Source organism: Microcaecilia unicolor, chromosome 9 (assembly GCF_901765095.1).
Source record: "Microcaecilia unicolor chromosome 9, aMicUni1.1, whole genome shotgun sequence".
Classification (NCBI taxonomy): domain Eukaryota; kingdom Metazoa; phylum Chordata; class Amphibia; order Gymnophiona; family Siphonopidae; genus Microcaecilia; species Microcaecilia unicolor.
In genome coordinates, this window is record NC_044039.1 from 217,844,318 (window position 1) to 217,870,090 (window position 25,773).

Consider the following 25,773-nt stretch of genomic DNA (forward strand, 5'->3'; position numbering starts at 1 on the left):
GTCACTTCCAACTCAGCCCTTCATAGCCGGAGTCGCCGCTTCAGCCCCCCCCCCCCCCCCCCCTCAAACTGTAAAAACAAAACGCGCCGCTGCTTCCAAGGCGGCCGAAAGCTTATTCGCAGCTGCCGACGGAGACCACGCCCCCTCCCCGAGCTCGCCGCTTCAGCCCCGCCTCCCAGCAGGAACCTTAGCGGAGGGTGTCAAGAGTACCCCGGAAGCGGTAGTGACGTACTCACGATCTATAGAGGCTTCCTTTTTTTTTTTTTTTTTTTTAAGTCTAGGGCAGCCAGCGCACGTTTGTGGGTGAGTAGCGGGGAGGATGTTTTTCTAATCGGGTGCCATCCTGTACAGGAAGGGGCTGGAACCGGTAATTAGCGGGGGCCCTTGGTCGCACGGACTAAGCACTCCATAATAGGAGTAATATCCAGGGCTCAGAGGCTTTAGGAGACAAGGGTGGATGCTTCGAGGTTATGTAGGCCGTTCTGACTCGCTTTTCTGCTCTTCATATTTATAACACTAATACTTTTGTTCTTACGTTTATATAATGTCGTGCAGCACATTAAGGAGCAGTTCAAGAAGTCTCTGGCCCAGAGCACTTTATAGTTTAAGTGGGTCCCCTGGATATTTAACTGTACCCCAGGTCACAAGAAACTTTGGGATGTGCAATAAGAGTTGAACCCTGCTAGTAAAATCTGCTTGCAAAAGTAGGCCGTTGGTGTTCTAACACTTATGAACACGACCAAAAATTGAACCCCTGGTCTCCTGGTTAGTAACATAGTAGATGACGGCAGAAAAAGACCTGCACGGTCCATCCAGTCTGCCCAACAAGATAAACTCATATGTGCTACTTTTTGTGTATACCTTACCTTGATTTTTATCTGTCGTTTTCAGGGCATAGACCGTACAAGTCTGCCCAGCACTATCCCCTCCTCCCAACCCCTAGCCCTACTTCCCACCATCGGCTCTGGCACAGACCCTATAAGTCTGCCCAGCACTGTCCCCAACTACCAGCCCCGCCTCCCACCACCGGCTATGCCACCCAATTTCAGCTAAGCTTCTGAGGACTACCTGTAACGAGCAAAATTCTGTGGAAGTTAACACCATATAAGATAAGAATAAAGCAATGCAATACCTGTCGCATAATAATAATATAAGTACCTAATGTAGGTGGCCTTAAGACATTGTCTAGGGCCCAGTGGTTCCCAAACCTGACTGGCTGTGGTGCCTTCAGGACCAGGTTTGGGAACCACTGGGCCCTAGACAATGGCTTAAGGCCTCTTACATTGCATTCATGGGACAGATTTGCATGCATGCAAATCTCTCTCATGGATATTCATTGTGGGTATCCTGAAAACCTGACTGTCTGGGGTGCCTCCAGGACCAGGCTAGGGAATCACTAGGCTTTCAGTGGTGGTGCTGCTTCTATAATTGGAAGAGATTATCTCTGTATCTCCCTTGTCTGTTCTCTCCTCCAGGATATACATGTGAGACAATAGGAAGATGTTTGGAAAAACGCATGAATATTTTGTTTAAATTGTGGGAACTTTGAATCTACAGTGTGAGCTCATTATGGTGATGTGACGAAAGAGAACTGAAATGAAACCTAATCTTTTGTTTACAGACATGGGTAAATTTATGAAACCAGGGAAGGTTGTCTTAGTCCTCGCTGGACGCTATTCTGGGCGCAAGGCTGTCATTGTAAAGGTACTGCTATACTTTTGTTATTAACCAGTGCATTGATTATGTGACCATTTATGCTGTTGTTATCTAAGCTGCATTGACTCCCTGTTAAAACTTGGGTCACTTTCAAACTCTGTGTTCTTATCTACTAGATATTGTTTGCTGTGTCCCATGACTATATGCAACCTCTTGTTGACCTTACACTCCGTAATGCTGTTCTAGGGGCTAGGAGTTATTTACAGTTACACTTTCCGAGCAATTGCATATAAATCAGTTTTTGAAGTGGGATTTGCTTATCAGGGCGCTAAATGTTGGAACTCTTATCTAAATTTGTCCGTGGTCAATGTGATTACATGACATTTTGAAAAATGCTAAAGACCTTCCTCTAGCAAATTTCTGAAAGTGTTCTCTGATCTTCCTGCTAAGGCTGATCTGATCACTCTTACCTCTCTGTTTTATTATCTGATCCAGCCATTATAGTGTTTTTTTTAATTGTATGATGTGGTTGCATTCACTTTTTGTATACTTTGGCCTTGATTAACTGTATTGTTAGCCACATTGAACAGATTGCTGGGATAATAAATAAGTACCTTTTTAAAATATCTTTATTAAATCTTTTCAAAGTAAAGAACAAATTATCAACGTTTGTTGAGCAACATAAAGAGGTGTATTTTCATAGACTTACAAAGTTACATAGAAACATGACGTTAGAATAAGGGCCTATCCAGTCTGCCAATCCTCAGCAACCACTATCTTCCTCTTTTCCCTAAGAGATCCCACGTGCCTATCCCATGCTTTCTTAAATTCAGACACAATCCTGGTCTCCACCACCTCTACCGGGAGGCAATTCCAGATGTCCACCACCCTTTCTTTGGAAAAGTATTTCCTTAGATTACTCCTGAGCCTATAACCTCTTAACTTCATCCTATGCCCTCTCATTCCAGAGTTTTCCTTCATTTGAAAAAGTTTACCTCCTGTACATTAATGCCACAGAGGTATTTAAAAGTCTCTATCTTATCCCCTCTCTCTTGCCTTTCTTCCAGAGTATACATTTTGAGGTCAGTAAGTCTGTCCCCATACTCTTCATGGCAGAGACCACTGACCAATTTTGTAGCCGCCCTCTAGACCAACTCCATCCTGTTTATAACTTTATAGTAACATAGTAGATGACGGCAGAAAAAGACCTGCACGGTCCATCCAGTCTGCCCAACAAGATAAACTCATATGTGCTACTTTTTGTGTATACCTTACCTTGATTTGTACCTGTCCTTTTCAGGGCACAGACCGTGTAAGTCTGCCCAGCACTATCCCCGCCTCCCAACCACCGGCTCTGGGACAGAACGTATAAGTCCCCGCCTCCCAACCACCAGTCCCGCCTCCCATCACCGGCTCTGGCACAGACCATATAAGTCTGCCTAGCACTAGCCACCGGCTCTCACCCAATCTCGGCTAAGCTCCTTAGGATCCATTCCTTCTGAACAGGATTCCTTTATGTTTATCCCACGTGTGCTTGAATTCTGTTACCGTTTTCATTTCCACCACCTCCCGTGGGAGGGCATTCCAAGCATCCACTACTCTCCTTGAAAAAGTACTTCCTGACGTTTTTCTTGAGTCTGCCCCCCTTCAATCTTATCTCATGTCCTCTCGTTCTACCTCCTTCGCATCTCCGGAAAAGGTTCGTTTGCAGATTAATACTTTTCAAATATTTGAACATCTGTATCATATCACCCCTGTTTCTCCTTTCTTCCAGAGTATACATGTTCAGGTCATCAAGTCTCTCCTCATACGTCTTGTAACGCAAATCCCTTACGTTACAAGACGTATGAGGAGAGACTTGAAAGGTTGAAAAAGGGAGAGATGTTGGATTGGGAGATTATCCATCCTTTAGGGAAGGGGGATAGGATTTGATATACCGCCTTTCTGTGGTTACAATCAAAGCGGTTTACATATTATATACAGGTACTTATTTTGTACCTGGGGCAATGGAAGCTTAAGTGACTTGTCCAGAGTCACAAGGAGCTGCAGTGGGAAATAAATAAATAAATACAATTATTATTAACATTTATGTACTGCTGGTACCGCAAGGTTCAAAAAAGTTTACAATCAAAAAAAGAAACCAAGATAATTCCAGGAATAACATGTATAGAATGTTTGTACGTTTGGGAAGCTTGCCAGGTGTCCTTGGCCTGGATTGGCCGCTGTCGTGGACAGGATGCTAGGCTCGATGGACCCTTGGTCTTTTCCCAGTGCGGCATTACTTATGTACTTATGTCCTCTACGTGGCTCACTTTTATTACATAGAGCAGTGATTTAACCTATTGTGATGTCATAGTGGCTCATTCCACCAATAAGAGCCAACCTCATTAGTGATGTCACAATGGCTTGATTGTATAGAATGTTTGTACGTTTGGGAAGCTTGCCAGGTGCCCTTGGCCTGGATTGGCCGCTGTTGTGGACAGGATGCTGGGCTCGGTAGACCCTTGGTCTTTCCCAGTGTGGTATTACTTATGTACTTACGTAATCACTTTGTAATTACACTCATGAACAAAGGAAAAAATATATCTATCTCTAAACAGAAGACAAAAACATCACACAGTAAAATTAGCATTGAAAATATCTTTTAAATAGAAAAGTCTTTACATTTTTCCTAAAAGATAAGAAGTTGAGTATTCAAGACATAAGGCAATTTCATTTCAAACTTTTGGAGCCTGAAAAGCTAAGAGATTTTCATGAAGTTGTCTTTTTTCCCCCCTTTCACTGAATTATTATACAATCTCCTATTCCTATTGAAAATGTGAAAGCATATATCCTGGATAGTCACCATTAAATACTCTATATAAAATACAAGCAAATTTAAACAGGATTCTCGCCTCAGTAGGCAGATAATGGAGGTTAACATAATACTGAAAGGTCCTATGAAATTTATTTAGAGAAAACATTAACCGAACTGCAGTATTTTGTGTACTTTGCAGTTTTTGTAAAACTTGTTTAGATAAACCCATATAACTAAGGGCTCCTTTAACGAAGTGGAACTACTGATCAGTGTGCACTGAATGAGAAGAAGCCCATTCAATTCCCATGGGCTTCCTCGCATTCAGCGCTTTTAACTGGTAGTATCACTTTATAAAAGGAGCCTTAAGATTGCAATAATTCAGTTTTGAGAGCAATCACGATTGCACTAACAATCTAAATTGCTCTAATTAAAAGTACTTCCCAGTGGCGTAGCCAGAAGGCAATTTTTGGGTGGGCCAACAGGTTGGATGGATGGGCACTAGAGAAACACCTGCCACCTGAAATGAGTTCGTTCTTTGAAAAATGGTCCTTCATACTTTTTTCCCCAAAACAAAAATATCATGTTGAGGGGAAGTAAGTTCCCCAGAAATATCGTGACTAGAGCTTTGCGTTTTGGCCTAATAATCTTGAATTTTAGGGCAGTTCCCTTTCATGTTACAACCCCTCCACCACAGTGGAGAGGTTGCGATGTCCCGTGTGCTAATTTGTAAGGAAGTGAGGTATGAACTCATCAAGATATATTCTGTACTTCAGCTAGATTTAAAGAGACGGGAACAATTGTGAAATTATACTGCTAAAGTTTGTAAGGAGTCCTCTTACTAAGCTGTGGTAAGCGCCAACACACATTTACCACAGCTTAAAATGGCTTACCGCAGGAGTGGAGGAGCGACCTAATGGTTAGTATAGCAGGCTTTGTGACCTGGGTTCAATTCCTAATGCTTGGACAAGTCACTTAACCCTCCATTGCCCCAGGTACCAAACTTAGATTGTGAACCCTCTATGGACAGAGAAAGTACCTGCATATAATGTGTACAGCGTTGCGTATGTCTAAGTAGCACTATAGAAATGATTAGTAGTTCTGCAGTAATTTTGTGATCTGCAAGTACAAATGTGCGCTAAAAATATTTTAAAATTTTTCACAGTGAGGTTGTCTCAGAACGTAGAGTGGGCGTTTCTACGCTAATCAGCGCACCCACATTACCATGCGCTAACTGATTAGCACGTGAGCCCTTACTGCCTACACAATAGGTGTCGGTGAGTGCTCACGTGCTAATTTTAATGGCTGTGTGCTAATGGTAACAGTGGCGCACGGCCATTTTACTGCTGCGGTAAATATGGTCTTAGTGTGTGGGGGAAAACCCACATAAGGGCGCACTAAGGCTATTTTTATACCGCAGCTTAATAAAAGGACCTGTAAGTTTCTTTTTGTTGTTGCTCTATAATTTCTTCCCATTCTGATTGCTGGGATAAAGGATATTTTACCTATGTATCCATAAGTTGTTTTCTTTCAGCTCCATGAAGTGCATTAATCTCTCCCCCTGTTTGGTTGTTTTAGAACGTAGATGACGGCACCTCAGACAGACCCTACAGCCATGCTCTGGTTGCTGGCATTGATCGGTACCCACGCAAAGTGACTTCAACAATGGGCAAGAAAAAGATTGCTAAGCGGTCCAAGATCAAGGCATTCGTGAAAGTTTTTAACTACAATCATTTGATGCCAACCAGGTGAGAAAGGCTGGGAGTTGTTGGAGCCAGAGGCTACCGATGGGTAACTAAAGGTGTGTTAGTCATTCCTAACATGAGTGGACGTTCAGCATGCTCCACAGATTTAATCGTGAGCTTCATTAGTAGGTCACTAATTTTTTATTCACATAAGGAGGTCCAGTGTACATCCAGCCATGGTTCAAAGCTCCACAGAGGATGAGTTTAACAGTATAGCTGCTTTGGACTTGTCAGCAATAGCACTGTTTACTATTACTCAGATCCACACTTGTAGGGCAAGGAGCACTTTAAAGCTTCACAGACGTTATGTTCACTGTAATGTGTCCATACTTCAGTCAGAAGACTTGATCTAAAGATGGACTGTGCCCCATGTACTTTGACTGTGACATTTTAAGAGATGTACTTTGATTTTTCTCTCTGCCACTATCATGTTGAAAGAAAGCATTTTAAATGGCAAGTTAGTAATTCCTTGTCATCAACAGCAGATGAATCCATTAACTGATGGGTTGTATCCGCCGACCAGCAGGTGGAGATAGAGAACACTGAAAGCACATGGTGTTCCTGGACGTCCAAGCCCCTCTGCCTTCAGTATATCTCTATCTGCCAGTAGGTGTGGACGTCGCTTCTCAGCTCCTGAATTTCTGCCTGGGGTGGCTCCTGTGCTTTGCCAGTAGAGCAGGGGCTGTTGTGGTTGGTGGTGCCCACTTTAAAGGCATACTTGGTTTTCCCTGTCCCTTCCTTACCCCATTCCCCCTTCCTCCCGGAGTTCCTCTGTGGCTGCCTGCCTCTAACATTCCTCAAAGTAAAAAAACAAAACAGAGAGAGGCTTTCTCCTGAGCTGGGTAGTCAATATGCTCAAAAGTCACCTGACCCCCTCTCTCAAGTATTTGGGGGTCCGGTTCAGCACGGCTTCAGGGTTCGCTTTTCTTCTTGACAGCAGGCGGCTCAAGCTTCAGAATCAGGTCCGCCTGCTCCTGCGGATGCCTCGCCCTCGAGCTTGGGACTTTGTTCAGCTCATGGGATTGATGACGGCCACCATAGAGGTGGTTCCCTGGGTGAGAGCTCACATGAGACCACTGCAGCTTGCTCTGCTTTAGCAATGGTCTCCGATTTCCCAGGAATACCAACACAGAGTATGGTGGGTTCCTGCGGGCCAGCGCAGTATGGATTGGTGGCTTTCCGACAGCAGGCTGCGGCAGGGGATGCCACTGGCTCTTCCTTTTTGGTGTCTGGTGATAATGGATGCCAGCCTTTCGGGCTGGGGAGCTCATTACCGGGGACACTATGCTCAGGGTCTGTGGTCCTCCGCGGAAGCGGGATGGTCCATCAATCGCTTGTAACTGAGAGCGATATTTCAGGCTCTTCTGGCTTTCCATAGCACGCCGAAGGGTCTTCCTGTCCGAGTTCTGTCGGACAACACGACAGCAGTGGCCTACATCAGTCGCTAGGGCGGCACTCAGTGCAGGGCCCTGGCTGCGGAGGCGCCTCAGATCTGCGACTGGGCCAAGCGCCACCCACATAGCCGGTCAGAGTAACGTGCAAGCCGATTTCCTCAGCAGACATCTGATCGACCCAGCGAATGGGAACTGGCAGGCGAAGTTTTTCTTTTGAATTGTGCCAAATGGGGGACTCCAGGCTTGGCTCTTATGGTATCAAGCGTTAATGCCAAAGTCCCTCCTTTTTTTAGCAGAAGGAGAGATCCTCGCTTGGTGGGGTTGGATGCTCTGGCTCAGCCTTGGCCCTCGGGCCTCCTGTATATGTTCCCTCCTTGGCCCTTGATAGGGCGAGTTCTACTTCGGATTCGTCTGCACCGAGGATTGGTGATTCTCATCGCCCCGGATTGGCCAAGGCGTCCGTGGTACGTGGATCTCCGGCGGATGCTGGTGGACGCGCCTCTTCCTTTGCCTCAGGTTCCGAACCTGTTAGTTCAGGGTCCGGTGACTATGGAAGATCCTTGCTGCTTTGGTCTTACGGCCTGGCTCTTCAGAGGGCGCAATTTAGGGACAAGGGCTATTCTAATAAGGTTAATGCCACGCTCTTGCAGGCTCGCAAGCAGTCTACCTCTGCGACTTATGCTCGGATCTGGCGCACTTTTGAAGCGTGGTGTACGCCAAAGTCTATCTCGCCGACTCTGGCGACAGTCTCGCTCTTGCAGGACTTTTTGCAGGACGGGCTACAAAAGGGCCTTGCCTATTATTCCCTTCAAGTTCAAGTGGCAGCATTGGCCTGCTTCCGGGGGAAAGTCTCCGGATTGTCCCTTGTTGCTCATCCGGATATTCTCCGTTTTCTCAGCGGGGCGCTTTGTCTCCATCCTCCTTTGCGGTCGCCTCGTCCGGCTTAGAACCTGGGGCTCGTGTTGAAGGCACTCCAGCGATCTCCGTTTGAGCCTCTTAAACGGGCTTCTGAGAAGGATGTGACTCTCAAGACAGTTTTTTTTAGTGGCAATGATGTTGGCTAGAAGAGTGTCTGAGCTTCAGGCTCTTTCCTGTCGGCATCCTTTTCTGCAGTTCTCGGAATCTGGGGTAACTGTTCGTACGGTGCCTTCTTTTCTACCTAAGGTGGTTTCAGCTTTTCACCTCAACCAGCCCATCTTTCTTCCTTCCTTCTCTAAGGAGGAGTTTCTGGACTCCTTTTGGGCAATTGCGCCTTTTGGATGTCCGCAGGGCTCTGTGGCAGTATCTGTAGATGTCAAATGAGTTTAGGAATTCTGATCATTTATTTGTTCTGTTTGCAGGTCCCCGACGGGGGTTTCCGGTGTCTAAGGCCACTATAGCCCGATGGCTTAAGAAACTCATTTTTTCGGCTTATCTGCTTTCAGGGCGGTCGCTGCCTGAAGCGTTTAAAGCGCACTCTACGAGGGCAATGTCCTCTTTGTGGGCTCAAACGAGTGTTTTTTCTCTTCAGGAGATCTGTCGTGCTGCTACCTGGGCTTCTTAGCTCTCTTTCGTGCGGCATTACAGGCTGGATGTGGCAGTGCGGCAGGATGCGCATTTTGGAGCGCAAGTGCTTGCTCACAGAGTTGCCTGTTCCCACCCTACTTAGGGAGTGCTTTGATACATCCCATCAGTTAATGGATTCATCTGCTGTTGATGACAAGGAAGGGAAAATTATGTTCTTACCTTGATAATTTTCTTTCCTTTAGTCACAGCAGATGAATCCATGATCCCTCCCTGACTGACTTTAGTTTTTGTACAGATGTTGCATACAGACATTGTGCCTCATCAGGAGTACTTCAAGACAAGCTATCAGTTTCTACATGCTATTTTTATTGCAGGAGGTTGATAACGCTGCTCCTTTGTTTGGTTATTGCCCCGGTACTGGGGTGTTTGTTCTCTGTGAGGAAAGTTTATGTTGTATTGCCTTTTTTATTCACTCTGCTTTGGAAATTTCATATACTGAAGGCAGAGGGGGTTGGACGTCCAGGCACACCATGTGCTTTCAGTGTTTTCTATCTCCACCTGCTGGTAGGCAGATACAACCCATCAGTTAATGGATTCATTTGCTGTGACTAAAGGAAAGAAAGTTATCAAGGTAAGAACCTAATTTTCCCTTGTAAAAGTCTTCAGGTATGAATTTCTCTGGAAGTATAGCAGTATGTGTTGTCATGAAACAGGATGAGAGAGGCTCCTTCCAATAGTTGCTCTAGTTATGGTTTATTTAAAATGTAATTTCCATATCATCAAGCTGATCAATCCATAGACTGGTGGGTTGTGTCCATCTACCAGCAGGTGGAGATAGAGAGCAAACTTTTGCCTCCCTATATGTGGTCATGTGCTGCCGGAAACTCCTCAGTATGTTCTCTATCTCAGCAGGTGGTGGTCACACACAGCAGCAGCTCTGGCTAGGCCTCCAAGCCTAATCCTTAGGTTTTGTTGAGGCCTGGGGTTGAGGGCTCTTTTGAGCAAGTGCAAACCTGGTGGTGCCAGGTCCCTCCTTTTCTCCCCCCTCCCGCTGGCTCCGTTAAAAAAAAAAAAAAATTTTAAACGTCCTTAAAGGCGTTTATTTTGACGTTTATTTAAACGTTCATTGCAGCTACTCACTGGGACACCAGTTCGTTACAGCTCGGAGCGGCAAGCAGGTAATTTTACCTTTTTATAGCGGGCAGGGGGTTCCCCGATTCTTCTCCTCGTGGCATATGGCGTCGGAGGGCGAGGGCGCAAAGGGTCGCTCCCCGGATCGCTGGAGCGCTTCTAGAGGGGATGCGGGGGTTTTACAGCCTGATTCGCCCTTGATGGGTGACAGTTTAGTGACCGATGAATGTCCCAGTCCTTCCTCCGGCGTGGCGGTTTTTCCCGCCATAAACGCCCATCCCCCGATCCTCGCCTCCGCCATCTTGGCCGGCCACGCGGCTCGGACGGCTTCTTCGTGGGCCGCCCTTGAGGTTGGAGACATTAATGCCATGAACGCCCTTAATTTGGGCGACGGCACAAAGCGGCTAAGTTAAGCGCCGTTCTTCCCGCGCGGCTCCTTCGCGGAGTGTCGCGCCGGACGCCATTTTGGATGCGCAGCATGTCTCTCCCCCGCTCTTGCGAGCGCCGGTTGAGGGTGCGTCTAGGGCTGTTGCCCAGGCTGCGGAAGTGCACAGTCTGGGAGGTTTCTCCCCCGAGTTTGTTTTGCTGCTGCATCAGGCTTTCCTCATGCAAAACGCTGCCCCTGCTCCCTCGTCTGGTAAAGAGGTTGAGGTTCCCAGAGGTAACGCCCTCGGGTTGATTCCCAGGCCTTGGAGGACTTTGTCTCCTCCGATGTAGATGAGGGCAGCGTGTCTGAGGTCTCCCAACGGTCCTTTGCGGATTCCTTGGAGGAGATAGATCCCCGCTCGGATGGAGCGGATGACCCCTCTGCAGCGCGGCTTTTTAGCCCAGAGGATTTGCCCAACCTGTTGTTACAGGCCATGGACACTTTGAAGATTTCCTCTCCAGAGGACGTCTCTCCCTCAGCCCCTGTTGGCTCTGCCATTATGCTGGGGACGAAGCGCCCGCCTAGAACCTTCCACGTGCATGATGCCATGCACACCTTAATTTCGGCTCAATGGGATGTCCCGGAAGCGAGCCTCAAAGTGGCTAGGGCTATGTCCCGCCTCTATCCTTTGCCTGAAAGTGAACGTGAGGCCTATCTGTGGCCTACCGTGGATTCTTTAATCACTGCGGTGACTAAGAAAACGGCTTCGCCGGTGGAAGGTGGCACGGCCCTAAAGGACGCCCAAGACAGAAGATTGGAGGCGGCCTTAAGGTCGTCCTTTGAGGCGACTGCTTTAAGTTTGCAGGCCTCGGTTTGCGGTCCCTATGTGGACAGGGCGTGCCTGACTATGGTGCAGCGGGCTTCCCCCTCGGATCATTCCTTGAGGGCTGATTGGCCGGCCCTGGAATCGGGCTTAGCCTATTTGGCAGACTTGCTGTATGATGTCTTGAGAGCCTCAGCTAAAGGCATGGCTCAGACAGTCTCTGCGTGGCGGTGGCTTTGGCTGAAACGTTGGTCTGCTGACCACGCCTCTAAATCCCGCCTGGCTAGATTGCCTTTTAAAGGCAAGCTGCTCTTTGGGGTCGAGCTGGACAAAATCGTGACCGATCTCGGCACGTCTAAGGGCAAGAAATTACCAGAGGTCAGGGCTCGGGCTAGTACTCGTCCCGGTACCTTCAGAGGACGGTTGCAGGAAGCCCGTCGGTACCGCCCGGGCAAGCGGGCTCCTCTGCCCCTTCTTCCTTCAAGAGGAATTTCTCCCCCAAGCAGCATTCTTTTCGTAGAGACCGCCGTCCCGGAGGTGCTCCCTCCGGTCCTCCCCCAGGGTCTCGTACCCGATGACGGGGCCTTGATCTACGCCCCAGTGCAGATTGGAGGACGGCTGTCCTCGTTTCTGGGCGAGTGGACCACAATAACTTCAGACGCGTGGGTGCTGGAAGTCATCAGAGACGGCTACAAGCTAGAGTTCTGCCGACCCTTAAAAGCAGGTTCGTACTCTCTCCCTGCAAGTCTCCGGTCAAAGCTGTGGCAGTGCAGCAGACCTTGGACAATCTGATCCGCCTGGGCGCGGTCGTTCCGGTGCCAGAAAGTCAGCTTGGCAAGGGACGTTACTCCATTTACTTTGTGGTACCAAAGAAAGGAGGTTCTGTCCGGCCTATCCTCGACCTCAAGGGGTCAATCGGGCCTTGAAAGTGCGGCACTTTCGCATGGAGACTCTCCGCTCTGTTATAGCGGCAGTGAAGGCAGGAGAGTTCCTGGCATCCTTGGGCATCAAGGAAGCGTACCTGCATATTCCCATCTGGCCTCCTCTTCAACGCTTTCTGCGTTTTGCAGTCCTGGGACGACACTTCCAGTTCAGAGCCCTCCCATTCGGGTTGGCTACTGCTCCGCGGACCTTTTCCAAAGTAATGGTGGTCATCGCGGCCTTCCTACGAAAGGAAGGGGTACAAGTCCATCCTTATCTGGACGACTGGTTGATCCGAGCCCCCTCTTATGCAGAGTGCGGCAAGCTGTGAACCGGGTAGTTGCTCTTTTGAGCTCCCTGGGATGGATCATCAACTGGGAGAAGAGCCAGCTGCGCCCGACTCAGTCCCTGGAGTACCTGGGAGTTCGATTCGACACCCAAGTGGGCAGAGTGTTCCTGCCAGACAATCGAATTGTCAAACTTCAGGCTCAAGTGGACCAGTTCCTAGTAGCCTCTCCTCCTCGGGATTGGGACTATGTGCAGCTGTTGGGCTCTATGACGGCCATGATGGAAGTAGTGCCCTGGGCCAGGGCTCATATGAGACCACTTCAACAATCTTTGCTGCGGCGCTGGACTCCGATGTCGGAGGATTATGCTGTGCGCCTTCCCTTGGACCCAGCAGTGCGCAAGGCGCTGAGCTGGTGGATGCAGACAGACAAGTTGTCTGCGGGAATGCCTCTGGTGACCCCAGAGTGGATTGTCGTCACGACGGACGCCTCTTTGTCGGGCTGGAGAGCCCACTACTTGGGAAGGACAGCGCAGGGGCTCTGGTCTCCTGCAGAGGCAAAGTGGTCTATCAACCTCCTGGAACTCAGAGCCATTCGGTTGGCGCTTTTGGAGTTCATCCCGGTACTGGTGTTGAAGCCTGTACGGGTCCTGTCAGACAATGCCACGGCTGTGGTCTATGTCAACCGCCAGGGAGGTACCAAGAGCGCCCCTCTAGCCAAGGAGGCTATGAATCTTTGCCAGTGGGCGGAAGCGAACCTGGAGCAGCTTTCAGCGGCCCACATTGCCGGAGTCATGAATGTCAAGGCGGTCTTTCTCAGTCGCCATACCTTGGAGCCCAGAGACTGGCAACTGTCTGCTCCGGCGTTCTTGGACATCACGAAGCGCTGGGGCCAGCCGAGCCTAGTTCTGATGGCGTCATCGGCCAATTGCCAAGTGCCGCGCTTTTTCAGCAGAGGACGGGACCCTCGATCCCTGGGAGTAGATGCTCTTCTCCAACAGTGGCCGACACAAGAGCTCCTCTATGTGTTCCCGCCCTGGCCCATGTTGGGCAGGGTGCTAGACCGGGTGGCAAAGCATCCCGGCAGGGTAATCCGGGTGGGTCCGGATTGGCCCAGACGTCCCTGGTATGCGGACTTGATCAGGCTCTCAGTCGACGATCCTCTGCGGCTGTCAGTGGAGCAGGGCCTGTTACATCAGGGTCCCGTGGTGATGGAGGATCCCTCCCCCTTTGGTCTTACGGCCTGGCTATTGAGCGGCAGCGTCTGAGGAAGAAGGGCTTCTCAGACAAGGTCATCGCCACTATGCTAAGAGCGAGGAAGCGCTCTACTTCTACTGCTTACGCCAGGGTTTGGCGTATCTTTGCAGCGTGGTGTGAAGCAGGCTCACTTTCTCCCTTCACTGCTCCAATTTCTTCAGTGTTGGCGTTCCTGCAAGAAGGTCTGGAGAAAGGCCTGTCGCTCAGTTCCCTTAAAGTCCAGGTAGCGGCTCTGGCTTGCTTCAGGGGCCGCCTGAAGGGTGCTTCCCTGGCTTCGCAGCCAGATGTGGTGCGCTTTCTCAAGGGAGTTAATCACCTGCGCCCTCCTCTGCACTCAGTGGTGCCTGCGTGGAATCTCAACCTGGTGCTAAGAGCATTGCAGAAGCCGCCTTTTGAACCCTTGTCAAGGGCATCTCTGAAAGACCTGACGTGGAAAGCAGTCTTTTTGGTGGCTATCACTTCAGCCAGAAGAGTTTCCGAGCTCCAGGCGCTCTCATGTCGAGAGCCTTTTCTGCAGTTCACTGAGGCAGAAGTGACTATTCGCACAGTGCCTTCCTTTCTGCCCAAGATTGTTTCTCGCTTCCATGTGAATCAGCAGCTCTGTCTCCCTTCCTTTCGTAGGGAGGACTACCCAGAGGAGTACTCTGCTCTTAGATTTCTGGATGTGAGGCGAGTCATCATCAGATACTTGGAAGTGACCAATGATTTCCGGAAATCGGATCATCTGTTTGTCCTGTTTGCAGGTCCTCGTAAGGGTCTGCAGGCTGCTAAGCCTACAGTGGCAAGATGGGTCAAGGAAGCCATTGCAGCGGCTTATGTGGCCGCAAGGAAGGTGCCGCCTATCCAGCTGAAGGCTCACTCCACGAGAGCTCAGGCGGCCTCGATGGCAGAGGCCGGATCCGTCTCCTTGGAAGAGATATGCAAGGCGGCAACTTGGGCTTCGGCTCATACATTCTCCAAGCATTACCGTTTGACGGTGGCTGCACGGGCGGAGGCCCGGTTTGGAGTTTCAGTGTTGAGGTCAGGGATTTCAATGTCCCGCCCTGGGTGAGTACTGCTTCGGTACATCCCACCAGTCTATGGATTGATCAGCTTGATGATATGGAAGGTAAAATTATGTATAATCATACCTGATAATTTTCTTTCCATTAATCATAGCTGATCAATCCATAGCCCCTCCCAGATATCTGTACTGTTTTTATTCTGGTTGCATTTCAGGTTCAAGTTTAGTCTTCAGTTACTTCAGAAAGACTTCGTGTTCAAGTTTTTTCACTTGGATTCTTCAAGAGTTGAGACGAGTTTGTGTTACAGTGAGCTGCTGCATTCCTCTCCCCCCCGTTTTACGGGGCTGGATTGAGACATAAATTCTGCCGGCACTCCCTCCCGCTTCGTGCGGCTGTAGGGCAGCTTTGTACCCCTCCCGCTTCGGCGGTGTTAGGGTCAGTCAGCTCCTCCCGCGGTTGCGGTTGCAGGATAAGCCAGATCCCCCCGCATCGGCGGGTGTGGTGTCCCTCCCCCGCTCCGCGGGGATGAGCTGGACGGATTCCCCTCCCCCACTTGTGTGGGGATGAGCTGGGTTAATTCCCCTCTCCCGTTTCGGCGGTGGTGAGCTGGGCAGAGTGTCCCTTCGTGGGTGTAATTCTCTAAGTGCTGAGTCCTGCGGATGGAGCTTTGATATCGACATACTGAGGAGTTTCCGGCAGCACATGACCACATATAGGGAGGCAAAAGTTTGCTCTCTATCTCCACCTGCTGGTAGATGGACACAACCCACCAGTCTATGGATTGATCAGCTATGATTAATGGAAAGAAAATTATCAGGTATGATTATACATAATTTTACCATACCACCCTTTGAAATAGCATATAGTTCTGGTTGTAAAGCTGGGGAGGTTATTACTGCAGGTTTCCTTTGACATAAGCCCAGCTTTACATCTTCAGCTGCTAAACACTCACACGGACAAACGTGTGTTTAGGAACTTTTATGTACATTATCTTAAGAATTACAAATTCTGCTAGCTGTAGACATCCCTTCTCTCTTACTCTGTTTCATTAGAAGGACTTCAGTGAACATTGAGATGAGGCACTTTATACTAGTTCTGTACAGCAATATTTTGTTTCTTTCCTTATTAGATACTCTGTTGATATTCCTCTGGACAAAGCCATTGTCAACAAGGATGTATTTAGAGACCCCGCTCTGAAACGCAAAGCTAGGCGTGAAGCCAAAGTGAAATTTGAGGAAAGGTGAGCACTGACTGTGTTTGTACTTTGCTTAAGGAAGGGGGGCTTATAGTGCTACCTGGTTTCTCTTTCACATACCCATCTATATATAGGCCTGACTGCAAAAGTGGGCCCCACTACTTTTCAGAGATGCTTCTATTGCTGCTACTCACCCAGCCATTGAGTTGCAGCACTTAAACGCTCTCCAGTTTGAACTGAGACTTGACTCTGTTTCTTTGCTCTTACCTTTTTCAGCAGTAGCTATTTCCCTGTCCCCAAAGAGTTTACAATATAAACCTGTATCTGAGGCAATGAAGGGTTAAGTAACCTTCACACTGCTGTAAAGGTTAGGCTGCTCTTCTATTTTGAGAAGCATTGCTTTAGGGTAATGGTGACCTCAATCAACCTATGAATATATACATTGTTTCCCATCTTGGAGAAATTGCAGTCTGGTGTCCTGTATTGCTGGTAGTCGGGACATGAGGTGTGGAAGATATATGCTGTTGACATGCTGACAAGTGTTGTACATAAGTATTGCCACACTGGGACAGACCAAAGTTCCATCAAGCCCACAATCCCATTTCCAACAGTGGCCAATCCAGGTCACAAATACCTGGCAAGATCCCCAAAAAGGTACAAAACATTTTATGCTGCTTATCCCACCTTTTCCCCAAGTCCAATTTAATAATGGTCTATGGACGTTTTACTTTAGGAAGCTGTCCAACCCCTTTTTAAACTCTGCTAAGCTAACCACCTTTATCACATTTTCTAGCAACGAGTTCCAGAGTTGAACTACACATTGAGTGAAGAAAATTTTTCTCTGATTCGTTTTAAATTTACTACTTTGTAGCTTCATGGCATGTCCCCTAGTCCTAGTATTTTTGGAAAACGTAAACAGATGCTTCACATCTACCCATTCAACACCACTCATTATTTTATAGACCTCTATCACATCTCCCCTCAGCCGCCTTTTCTCTAAGCTGAAGAGCCCTAGCCGCTTTAGCCTTTCCTCATAGGGAAGTCGTCTCATCCCCTTTATCATTTTCGTTGCCCTGCACCTTTTCTAATTCCACTATATCTTTTTTTAGATTGGGCAACCAGAATTGAACACAATATTCAAGGTGCGGTCGCACCATGGAGCGATACAAAGGCATTATAACATCCTCATTTTTGTTTTCCATTCCTTTCCGAATAATACCTAACATTCTATTTGCTTTCTTAGCGGCCCCAGCACAAACCCCTGGGGAACCCCACTAACTACCCTTCTCCGTTGAGAATACAGACCATTTAACCCTACTCTCTCTGTTTTCTATCTTTTAACCAGTTTTTAATCCACAATAGGACACTACCTCCTATCCCATGACTCTCCCATTTCCTATGGAGTCTTTCATGAGGTACTTTGTCAAACGCCTTCTGAAAATCCAGATACACAATATCAACCGGCTCAGCTTTATCCACATGTTTGTTCTCCCCTTCAAAAAAATGTAATAGATTGGTGAAGCAAGATTTCCCTTCACTAAATCCATGTTGGCTTTGTCTCATTAATCCATACTTTTGAATATGCTCTGTAATTTTGTTCTTTATAATAGTCTCTACCATTTTACCCTGCACCGATGTAAGACTCACTGGTCTATAATTTCCCGGATCTCCTGTGGAACTTTTTTTAAAACTCAGCGTTACATTGGCCACCCTCCAATCTTCCGGAACCACGCTCAATTTTAAGGATAAATTATATATTACTAACAGTAGTTAGTAAGTTCATTTTTCAGTTCTGTCAGTACTCTGGGATGAATATAATCCGGTCCAGGAGATTTGCTACTCTTCAATTTGTCAAATTGCCTCATTGCATCTGTAGAGATTTCATTCAGTTTCTCCAACTTGTCAGCTTTGAATACCATTTCTGGTACCTGTATCTCTCCCAAATCCTCAGTGAAGACCGAAGCAAAGAATTCATTTAATCTCTTCACTATGGCTTTGTCTTCCCTGATCACCCCTTTTACTCCTCGGTCATCTAGCGGTCCAACTGATTCTTTTGCTGGTTTCCTTTTAATATACCTAAATGTGTGTTTGCCTCCAACGCAATCTTTTTTTCATAGTCCCTCTTTGCCTTCTTTATCAGCGTTTTGCATTTGACTTGACATTCCTTATGCTGTTTCTTATTATTTTCAGTCGGTTCCTTCTTCCATTTTCTGAAGGATTTTCTTTTAGCTCTAATAGCTTCCTTCACCTCACTTTTTAACCATGCCGGCAGTCGTTTGGTCTTCGTCCTCTTTTTTTTTTTTTTAATATGTGGAATATATTTGACCTAGGCTTCCAGGATGGTGTTTTTGAAGAGCATCCACACCTGATGTAAATTTTTGACCCTTGAAGCCGCTTCTCTAAGTTTTTTTTTTTTTTTTTCACCGTTCTTCTCATTTTATCATAGTCTCCTTTTTTAAAGTTAAACGCTAACGTATTGGATTTCCTGTGTATACTTACTTCAAAGCTAATATCACATTTGATCATATTATGAACACTGTTGTCAAGCGGCCCCAGCACCATTACCTCCCGCACCAGATCATGCGCTCCACTAAGGACCAGGTTTAGAATTTTTCCTTCTCTCGTCGGTTCCTGTACCAGCTGCTCCATAAAGCTGTCCTTGATTTCGTCAAGGAATTTTACCTCCCTAGCGTGCCCCGATGTTACATTTACCCAGTCAATATCGGGGTAATTGAGATCACCCATTATTATTGTGTTGCCCAGTTTGTTTGCTTCCCTAATTTCCTTTAACATTTGTGCATCTGTCCATCCTGGCCAGGTGGACGGTAGTACACTCCTATCACTATCCTTTTCCCCTTTACGCATGGAATTTCAATTGACAGTGATTCCAAGAAGTGTTTTGTTTCCTGTAGAATTTACAATCTATTTGACTCAAGGCTCTCGTTAATATACAATGCTCCCCTTCCACCAATTCAATCCACCCTGTCACTACGATATAATTTGTATCCCGGTATGACAGTGTCCCACTGTTTAGCCTCCTTCCACCAGGTCTCATTGATGCCTATTATATCTAATTTTTCATTTAGTGCAATATATTCTAACTCTCCCATCTTATTTCTTAGGCTCCTGGCATTCGCATATAGACATTTCAAAGTATGTTTGTTGTTCCTATTTACATCATGCTTAGCACTTGACAGTATTAATTTGTAATCTTTTGTCTGATTTTTATTTAAGGACACCTGATCTTCTACTGTCTCTTTTGCAACCTCACTATCGGGATACCCTTATCTTCCCTGTTTTGGTGATATCTTTGAAAGATACCTTATCCCGAACCATGCGCTTTTGAGCGATTGTCAGCCTTCCCCCAGTTTCTAGTTTAAAAGCTGCTCGAAACAGGGGGAAGGCCGACAGTTGCTCAGAAGCGCATGGCTACAGTTCTTCAGTGTAGCATTTGAGGGAAATAGCCCAGGGGTACCTATCCCTTGTGAATGAAAGCAAAATAAATTTTCGGTATAATGATGTTCAGGCAGCATGTGGATGAGAGAACTTTGAGAAAATCAGATGCTTTCATAATTTTTGTTACCCTGCTCTTCTCAAAACTAAATCAGAGCAGTCCACAATAACAGCGTTAAAACACACCCAAAAGGTAAAATAAAATATAACTCTCTCAGGGAATGGTTTGTGTTGGCCAGATTAATTTATATGTCTTCAATGTTTGTTTTCCAGATACAAGACTGGCAAGAATAAGTGGTTCTTCCAGAAACTGCGATTCTAAATGTGCAACAGAACCCTTGTCCATAATAAAAGGTTATTAAAACCCCAGTCTTCTACTCCTCGTGTGTGTTTAAAAAAGTATTATACTTCTATATATTGGAATTGTGTGAGTTGGTCTGCTTCTGTCAGGTCACTCTGATGGTTTTTGATATGGGAATTATTTATTTTAATCTTTGTTTGCCCTTGAAAGATGGCATAGAAGAGGATGGTTCAGTTATGCCAGTGTCTTGAATCGTTCCTTCACAAATTTTCTTTGGCTGAGAGTTCCACATATCCCTGCTGCAGAATGGGAGGAAATTTTCTTTGGACTATTGCAATTCCTTTAGGGCCTGAAACGCTAAAGTTGTTTCCCATTCTGTGCGTAAAAGGAAAAGAAACTTAGTAAATCAGGCTCTTTATGGAACCCTGTATGCTACTGACACAAATACACAATGAGCAGCTGCCCCTCCCCCCCATACAGTTGTGGTGTTACCTAGTCTTTCATTTATCCTGGGGGGGGGGGGGTCTCCTCCATCAGTCTGCCTCCCTTATCCTACCATCTCCCTCCTCACTTAAAATCAATGACCCTAGCTGAATCTATCCAGAAATCAGTTGGCCTCCGTAAGCCCAGCTAGCATTTACTCCCAAGCAAGCCAGTCCACCAGCCAGCAACTCCTCATAGCTACATAAGTATTGCCACACTGGGACAGACCAAAGGTCCATCAGGCCCAGCATCCTGTTTCCAACAGTGGCCAATCCAGGTCACAAGTACCTGGCAGAACCCCAAAGAGTACCAAGATTCTAGAATTCTAAAGAATAATAAGATTCCATGCAGAATTTGAAAGTGTAGCAACATTCAATGTAGAACCCCAAAGAACAGCAAGATTCTGGAATCCTAAAGAGTAACAAGATTCCATGCAGAATCCCAAATAGTAGCAACATTCTATGTAGAACCCCAAAGAACAGCAAGATTCTGGAATCCTAGAGAGTAACAAGATTCCATGCAGAATCCCAAATAGTAGCAACATTCCATGTAGAACCCCAAAGAGTAGCAAGATTCTAGAATTCTGAAGAATAACAAGATTCCATGCAGAATTGCAAAGTGTAGCAACATTCCATGCAGAATCCCAAGTACATAAGTGTTGCCGTACTGGGACAGACCAAAGGTCCATCAAGCCCAGCATCCTGTTTCCAACAGTGGCCAATCCAGGTCACAAATAACCTGGCAAGATCCCGAAAAAGTTCAGTATATTTTATGCTGCTTATCCCAGAAATAGCTGCTGGTCCTTACCTTGCCATCATGTTTCTTGCCAGAAGAGGATCTTCTCTTCTTTGCACCACATGGCTCTTTCTTGAGTTTGAACTGAGTGGCGCAGAAACTCTCATGTTTGGTCTTGGGGTTAAAAGTCTTGCAGGAGTTCCTTCAGCCCACGCTCACAGAGGCATGCAGTGGAGAGAGAAGTTCTGCTCCAGCAGCTGCCATAAAACAGGGCACAAAAAATCCCAGGTGCTGGGGGAAATGTTAGTTACTCTAGCAAACTGGTCTCGGGGCTTTGCTACACCCTGTCTTAAATGATGTTACAAATACAGAAATAAGACCAACAAGCTATGCAATTGCATTAAATAGAAAGGTGTTGTCTGTTGCTTCGACAGAATGTGTTCACGTAGCTTTCTGCTGTTTCCTGAGACCATAAATCCAGAGTGTAACGTTCTGCATGCACTATGGGAATATGCCAGGGAGACAGAGCAAGGTTTGCTGGGTTTGGAGCAGGAGACTGTTGGAAAGGAAGATGGGGTGGATGACATGGTGATCCAGATCAGTGGTGAACTGTTAGGTGCCCGAGCTGACGAATGTGAGAGGGAAGAAGAGCAAGGCCTTGATACTAACAGGACTTAACGTTATCTGAGCCTGGCTCATTTCAGTCAAAATTTTTCTTTTAAGCCAATTCAGTTTTGATGTAAGGAAGATGCAGTTCAGAGCTGTTAAAGGTTACTCAGACTAGATTGATACAGGCTTGACTGATGTATATTCTATAGTGTCTCAAACCAAAATTCTCATTGTCTTTTTCAAAATTAAATTTATTTTCAGTGTAGAAAAAAAAACAGATTACAGTCACTTTACGCATAGTTTCATGTGATGTAGTGAGTAAATTCTTTAACAAGGCACCTATAAAAAAAATGTCCAGAAATGCGTACAAAGTTGACATATGGATAAAGGTGAGCTGGTTGATATTGTGTATCTGGATTTTCAAAAGGCATTTGACAGTGGAAGAGTGGCCTAGTGGTTAGGGTGGTGGACTTTGGTCCTGGGAAACTGAGGAACTGAGTTCGATTCCCACTTCAGGCAGCTCCTTGTGACTCTGGGCAAGTCACTTAACCCTCCATTGCCCCATGTAAGCCGCATTGAGCCTGCCATGAGTGGGAAAGCGCAGGGTACAAATGTAACAAAAAAAAAAAGACTCCAGAGGAAATTGGAGAGTCATGGGATAGGAGGTAGTGTTGTATTGTGGATTAAAAACTGGTTAAAGGATAGAAAACAGAGAGTAGGGTTAAATGGTCAGTATTCTCAATGGAGAAGGGTAGTTAGTGGGGTTCCCCAGGGGTCTGTGCTGGAACTGCTGCTTTTTAACACATTTATTTATTATCTAGAGATGGGAGTAACTAGTGAGGTAATTCAATTTGCTGAGGACACAAAGTTATTCAATCACAAGAGGATTGTGAAAAATTACAGGAGGACCTTACAAAACTGGGTGTCCAAATGGCAAATGACGTTTAATGTGAGCAAGTGCAAAATATGCATATAAGAAAGAGGAACACAAACTATAGCTAAATGATGCAAGGTTCCAAAGTAGGAATCACTGTCTAGGAGAAGGATCTAGGTGTCATTGTTGATGATACATTAAAACCTTCTGCTTAGTGTGTGGTGGCTAAGAAAGCAAATAGAATGTTAGGAGAGAAATGCAAAACAAAAATAAGGATGTTATCATTTGTATTGCTGCATGATGTGACTGCATCTCGAATACTGTCTTAATTCTGGTCACCGCATCTCAAAAAAGACAGTGGAAGTAGAAAAGGTACAAAGAAGGGCAACGAAAATGATGAGGAAAGGCTAAAGCAGTTAGGGTTCTTCAGCTTGGAGAAGAGACGGCTGAGGGGAGATATGATAGAGGTTTAATTTTTTGACCACAGCAACTTATCTGGTTAAGTGCTTAGCGGTTAAAGATAGGCCTGCTAAACATAGCCAACTGACACATGATCTATCCTGTTAGTGCCTAGCCGTTAACTGCAGATGTTCAGCGACATATAACTGGTTATCACTCATTGAAGATCTGTGGTTAGGAGCTAAAATGCTGTTTGACCAGGAACGGTTCCTGGATGGTGAAATAGTTTTGAATATTGGGCCCAAATGGCCTATAAATTAACTACGTCACATGAAGTAATTTTCAAATCCATTTCCTGCGGTAAATTTCTACATCAAGAAGTTACACAGGTGGTTTTCTTTGGGGAAATTAGCTGCACCTGTGCAGGCTGTTAAAAACTTGTCCTCAGTAGTATTGGAGGACTTAATTACTGATGGTAACATAACACGGCAAACATTTAAAATATATCAATAGCAAAAGTAGCTGAGCCTCCGTCCCAAGTATGTCACATTCATTTTCAGTGCATGAATAAAAGATTGTTGCCATCAACTGGGCATACCAACTCATTGAGTGCACATAATTTCCTGTGCTATCGCTTCTGTATTCTGGCTGTAAGTGATCTTGGCTGAACGTGCACATGTCCCAGCAGATGTGAATGGAATCGGAAAATTAGATGCTCATCTTTGCAGAGTTAGGTCCTTTAAGAAGACAGATCAACATTGCATGCTTAGAACCTGGTGGAAAGGTTAGTCTTGTTTCATTATCACTTTTCTTCCAGCTATAATGATTCTGTCGGACACATACTGCTGTTTGTACCCATGTTAACTTCACAATTCATCCTGAAAAGAGAAGAGCAATTGCATATCTTTTTTTTTTTTTTAACATTTGTACCCTGTGCTTTCCCACTCATGGCAGGCTCAATGCGGCTTACATGGGGCAATGGAGGGTTAAGTGACTTGCCCAGAGTCACAAGGAGCTGCCTGTGCCTGAAGTGGGAATGGAACTCAGTTCCCCAGGACCAAAGTCCACCACCCTAACCACTAGGCCACTCCTCCACTCCATATTCACTCAGGAGTGTGGCTTATTCCAGTTTATTAAAGATGGTCCACGTACATATGTTAGACACAAGATGGTGGCGCAAAAAATTTGAATAATAGCGTGTGGCTGCCTTAGGCCGATTTCAATATGTAGAGATAAAGACCAATATGCAGATTGATGTTTGGCCTTTATTTCTTAAATATGTGCAGGACTAGCTCCTATAGGCAGACTGAGTGAAATCAGTAGGTATGCCCTCCAGTGGTGTAGCCAGGCAATTGTGGGTGGGCACAAGAGCCCCACCCAGCATATCTCCCTCACCCCTAGGTGATTGGAGGTCTCTAAACCCCACTCGTACCTTTTAAGTCCTTGTTCACCGACAATGACACAGGTTTTCAGGATACCCACAATGAATATGCATGAGTTAGATTTGCATACACTAGAGGTAGGGCATGAAAATAACTCATGCATATTCATTGTAGGTATCCTGAAAACCAATTGACCAGGTGCGCCCCGAGGACTGGGTTAAAAACCACTGGTACAGAGCAGTGGTTCCCAAACCTCGGAGGTGGGGGGGGGGGGAGAACTCCTAGCCAGGCAGGTTTTCAAGTTATCCACAATGAATATTCATGAGAGTTTTGCATGCAGAGGAGGTGTGTATATTCATTGTGGATATCCTGAAAACCTGACTGGCTGGGTTTTCAACCAGGCCGCAGCGACCAAATGGGTCAGTCACGTTTTCAATACCTCCACAGTGAATATGAATGAAAGAGATTTGCATACACTGTTAAAGCATATTCATTGTAGATATCCTGAATGCACATATAAATTATCTGCAAACCGGTCTCCTGCATATTCATTGTGGCGATCCTGAATGGCTTCGCCTCGGCGCCCCAAGGACGAGAATGTAGAACTCTGGACTCTTTTGGGAGGAAGGCCTATCAGTCCTCTATGTTCGTGTCCAAGATCCAGTCGTACCAGCTCTACACGCGCATCCACTTGTGGAATAATGTGAAGCAACTGGTGGACTTGGTTGATAAGCTCCCTGCGGAGCAGGCCAGGCCTTTTCAGGAGGTGGTCAGGCAGCTGAAGGCGTGTCGTAAATTCCTGTCCAGGGGTGCTTATGACTCGATGTTGCATCCAGATCCGCTGCTCAAGGTATAGTGATGCACAGACTCTCATGGCTGCGTGCCTCTGACCTGGAGAATCGTGTCCAGCAGCGGCTTGCGGATGTCTCTTGCCGGGGAGATAATATTTTTGGCGAGAAAGTCGAGCAGGTGGTAGAGCAGCTCCACCAGTGGGAAACCGCCCCCGACAAACTCTCCCACCGGGTGCCTTCAGGATCTACATTTTATCTGAAGAACAATCATGAAAAATAAATCCAGACAGGGATAACATAGAGAACATCTTGTTTGCAGAAGAGATTGGTTTATTTTTAGAGAGGAGACTGTTGACCTCCATGATCAAAAAATGAAATCAGACCCTTGGCCTTTAGGATGACAGCTCTCTAAAGTTGTGAGCTCCAGAAATCAGACCCTTTATTATTCAATTAATAATTTCTATTCAATCTTTTGAAAAACAGATAATACCCAGTATTGTCAGTCAAGAATCAAGACGTGGTTTCTGTGAGACAACAATAGCTGACAAGAGTTTAAAAAAATTTTTTTTATTTAGATACCTTTTTATTCAATAACTATTCACACTGAGATATGCAATTCAGATTCAACTACTTTATGGACATTAATTGACGTTGAGTCACTTTTACA

The 25,773-nt window shown here is 46.2% G+C and overlaps 1 protein-coding gene across 2 annotated transcripts; it reads left to right on the forward strand.

Annotated features, from left to right (window-relative positions):
* The first annotated feature begins 206 nt into the window (after window positions 1-206).
* LOC115477444 (60S ribosomal protein L27) lies at window positions 207-19,901 on the forward strand. 2 transcript variants are annotated; one of them, XM_030214322.1, is made up of 5 exons: window positions 207-303; window positions 1,622-1,704; window positions 6,029-6,198; window positions 16,014-16,124; window positions 19,806-19,901. In XM_030214322.1, exons 2-5 carry the CDS (start codon window positions 1,624-1,626, stop codon window positions 19,852-19,854), a joined length of 411 nt encoding a protein of 136 aa, XP_030070182.1. In that variant the 5' UTR covers window positions 207-303; window positions 1,622-1,623; the 3' UTR covers window positions 19,855-19,901. The 2 variants fall into 2 exon arrangements, with proteins under 2 accessions (XP_030070182.1, XP_030070183.1); XM_030214323.1 differs by lacking the exon at window positions 207-303 and adding an exon at window positions 375-468.
* The last annotated feature ends 5,872 nt before the right edge of the window (window positions 19,902-25,773 follow it).

What these genes read in the sequence shown, in the direction of transcription:
- LOC115477444 (XM_030214322.1), top strand. Translation starts at nt 1,624, where the DNA reads ATGGGTAAATTTATGAAACCAGGGAAGGTTGTCTTAGTCCTCGCTGGA. An exon ending in GCAAGGCTGTCATTGTAAAG is followed by an intron (nt 1,705 to 6,028) that starts GTACTGCTATAC and finishes TGGTTGTTTTAG; the next exon opens with AACGTAGATGACGGCACCTC. An exon ending in AATCATTTGATGCCAACCAG is followed by an intron (nt 6,199 to 16,013) that starts GTGAGAAAGGCT and finishes TTTCCTTATTAG; the next exon opens with ATACTCTGTTGATATTCCTC.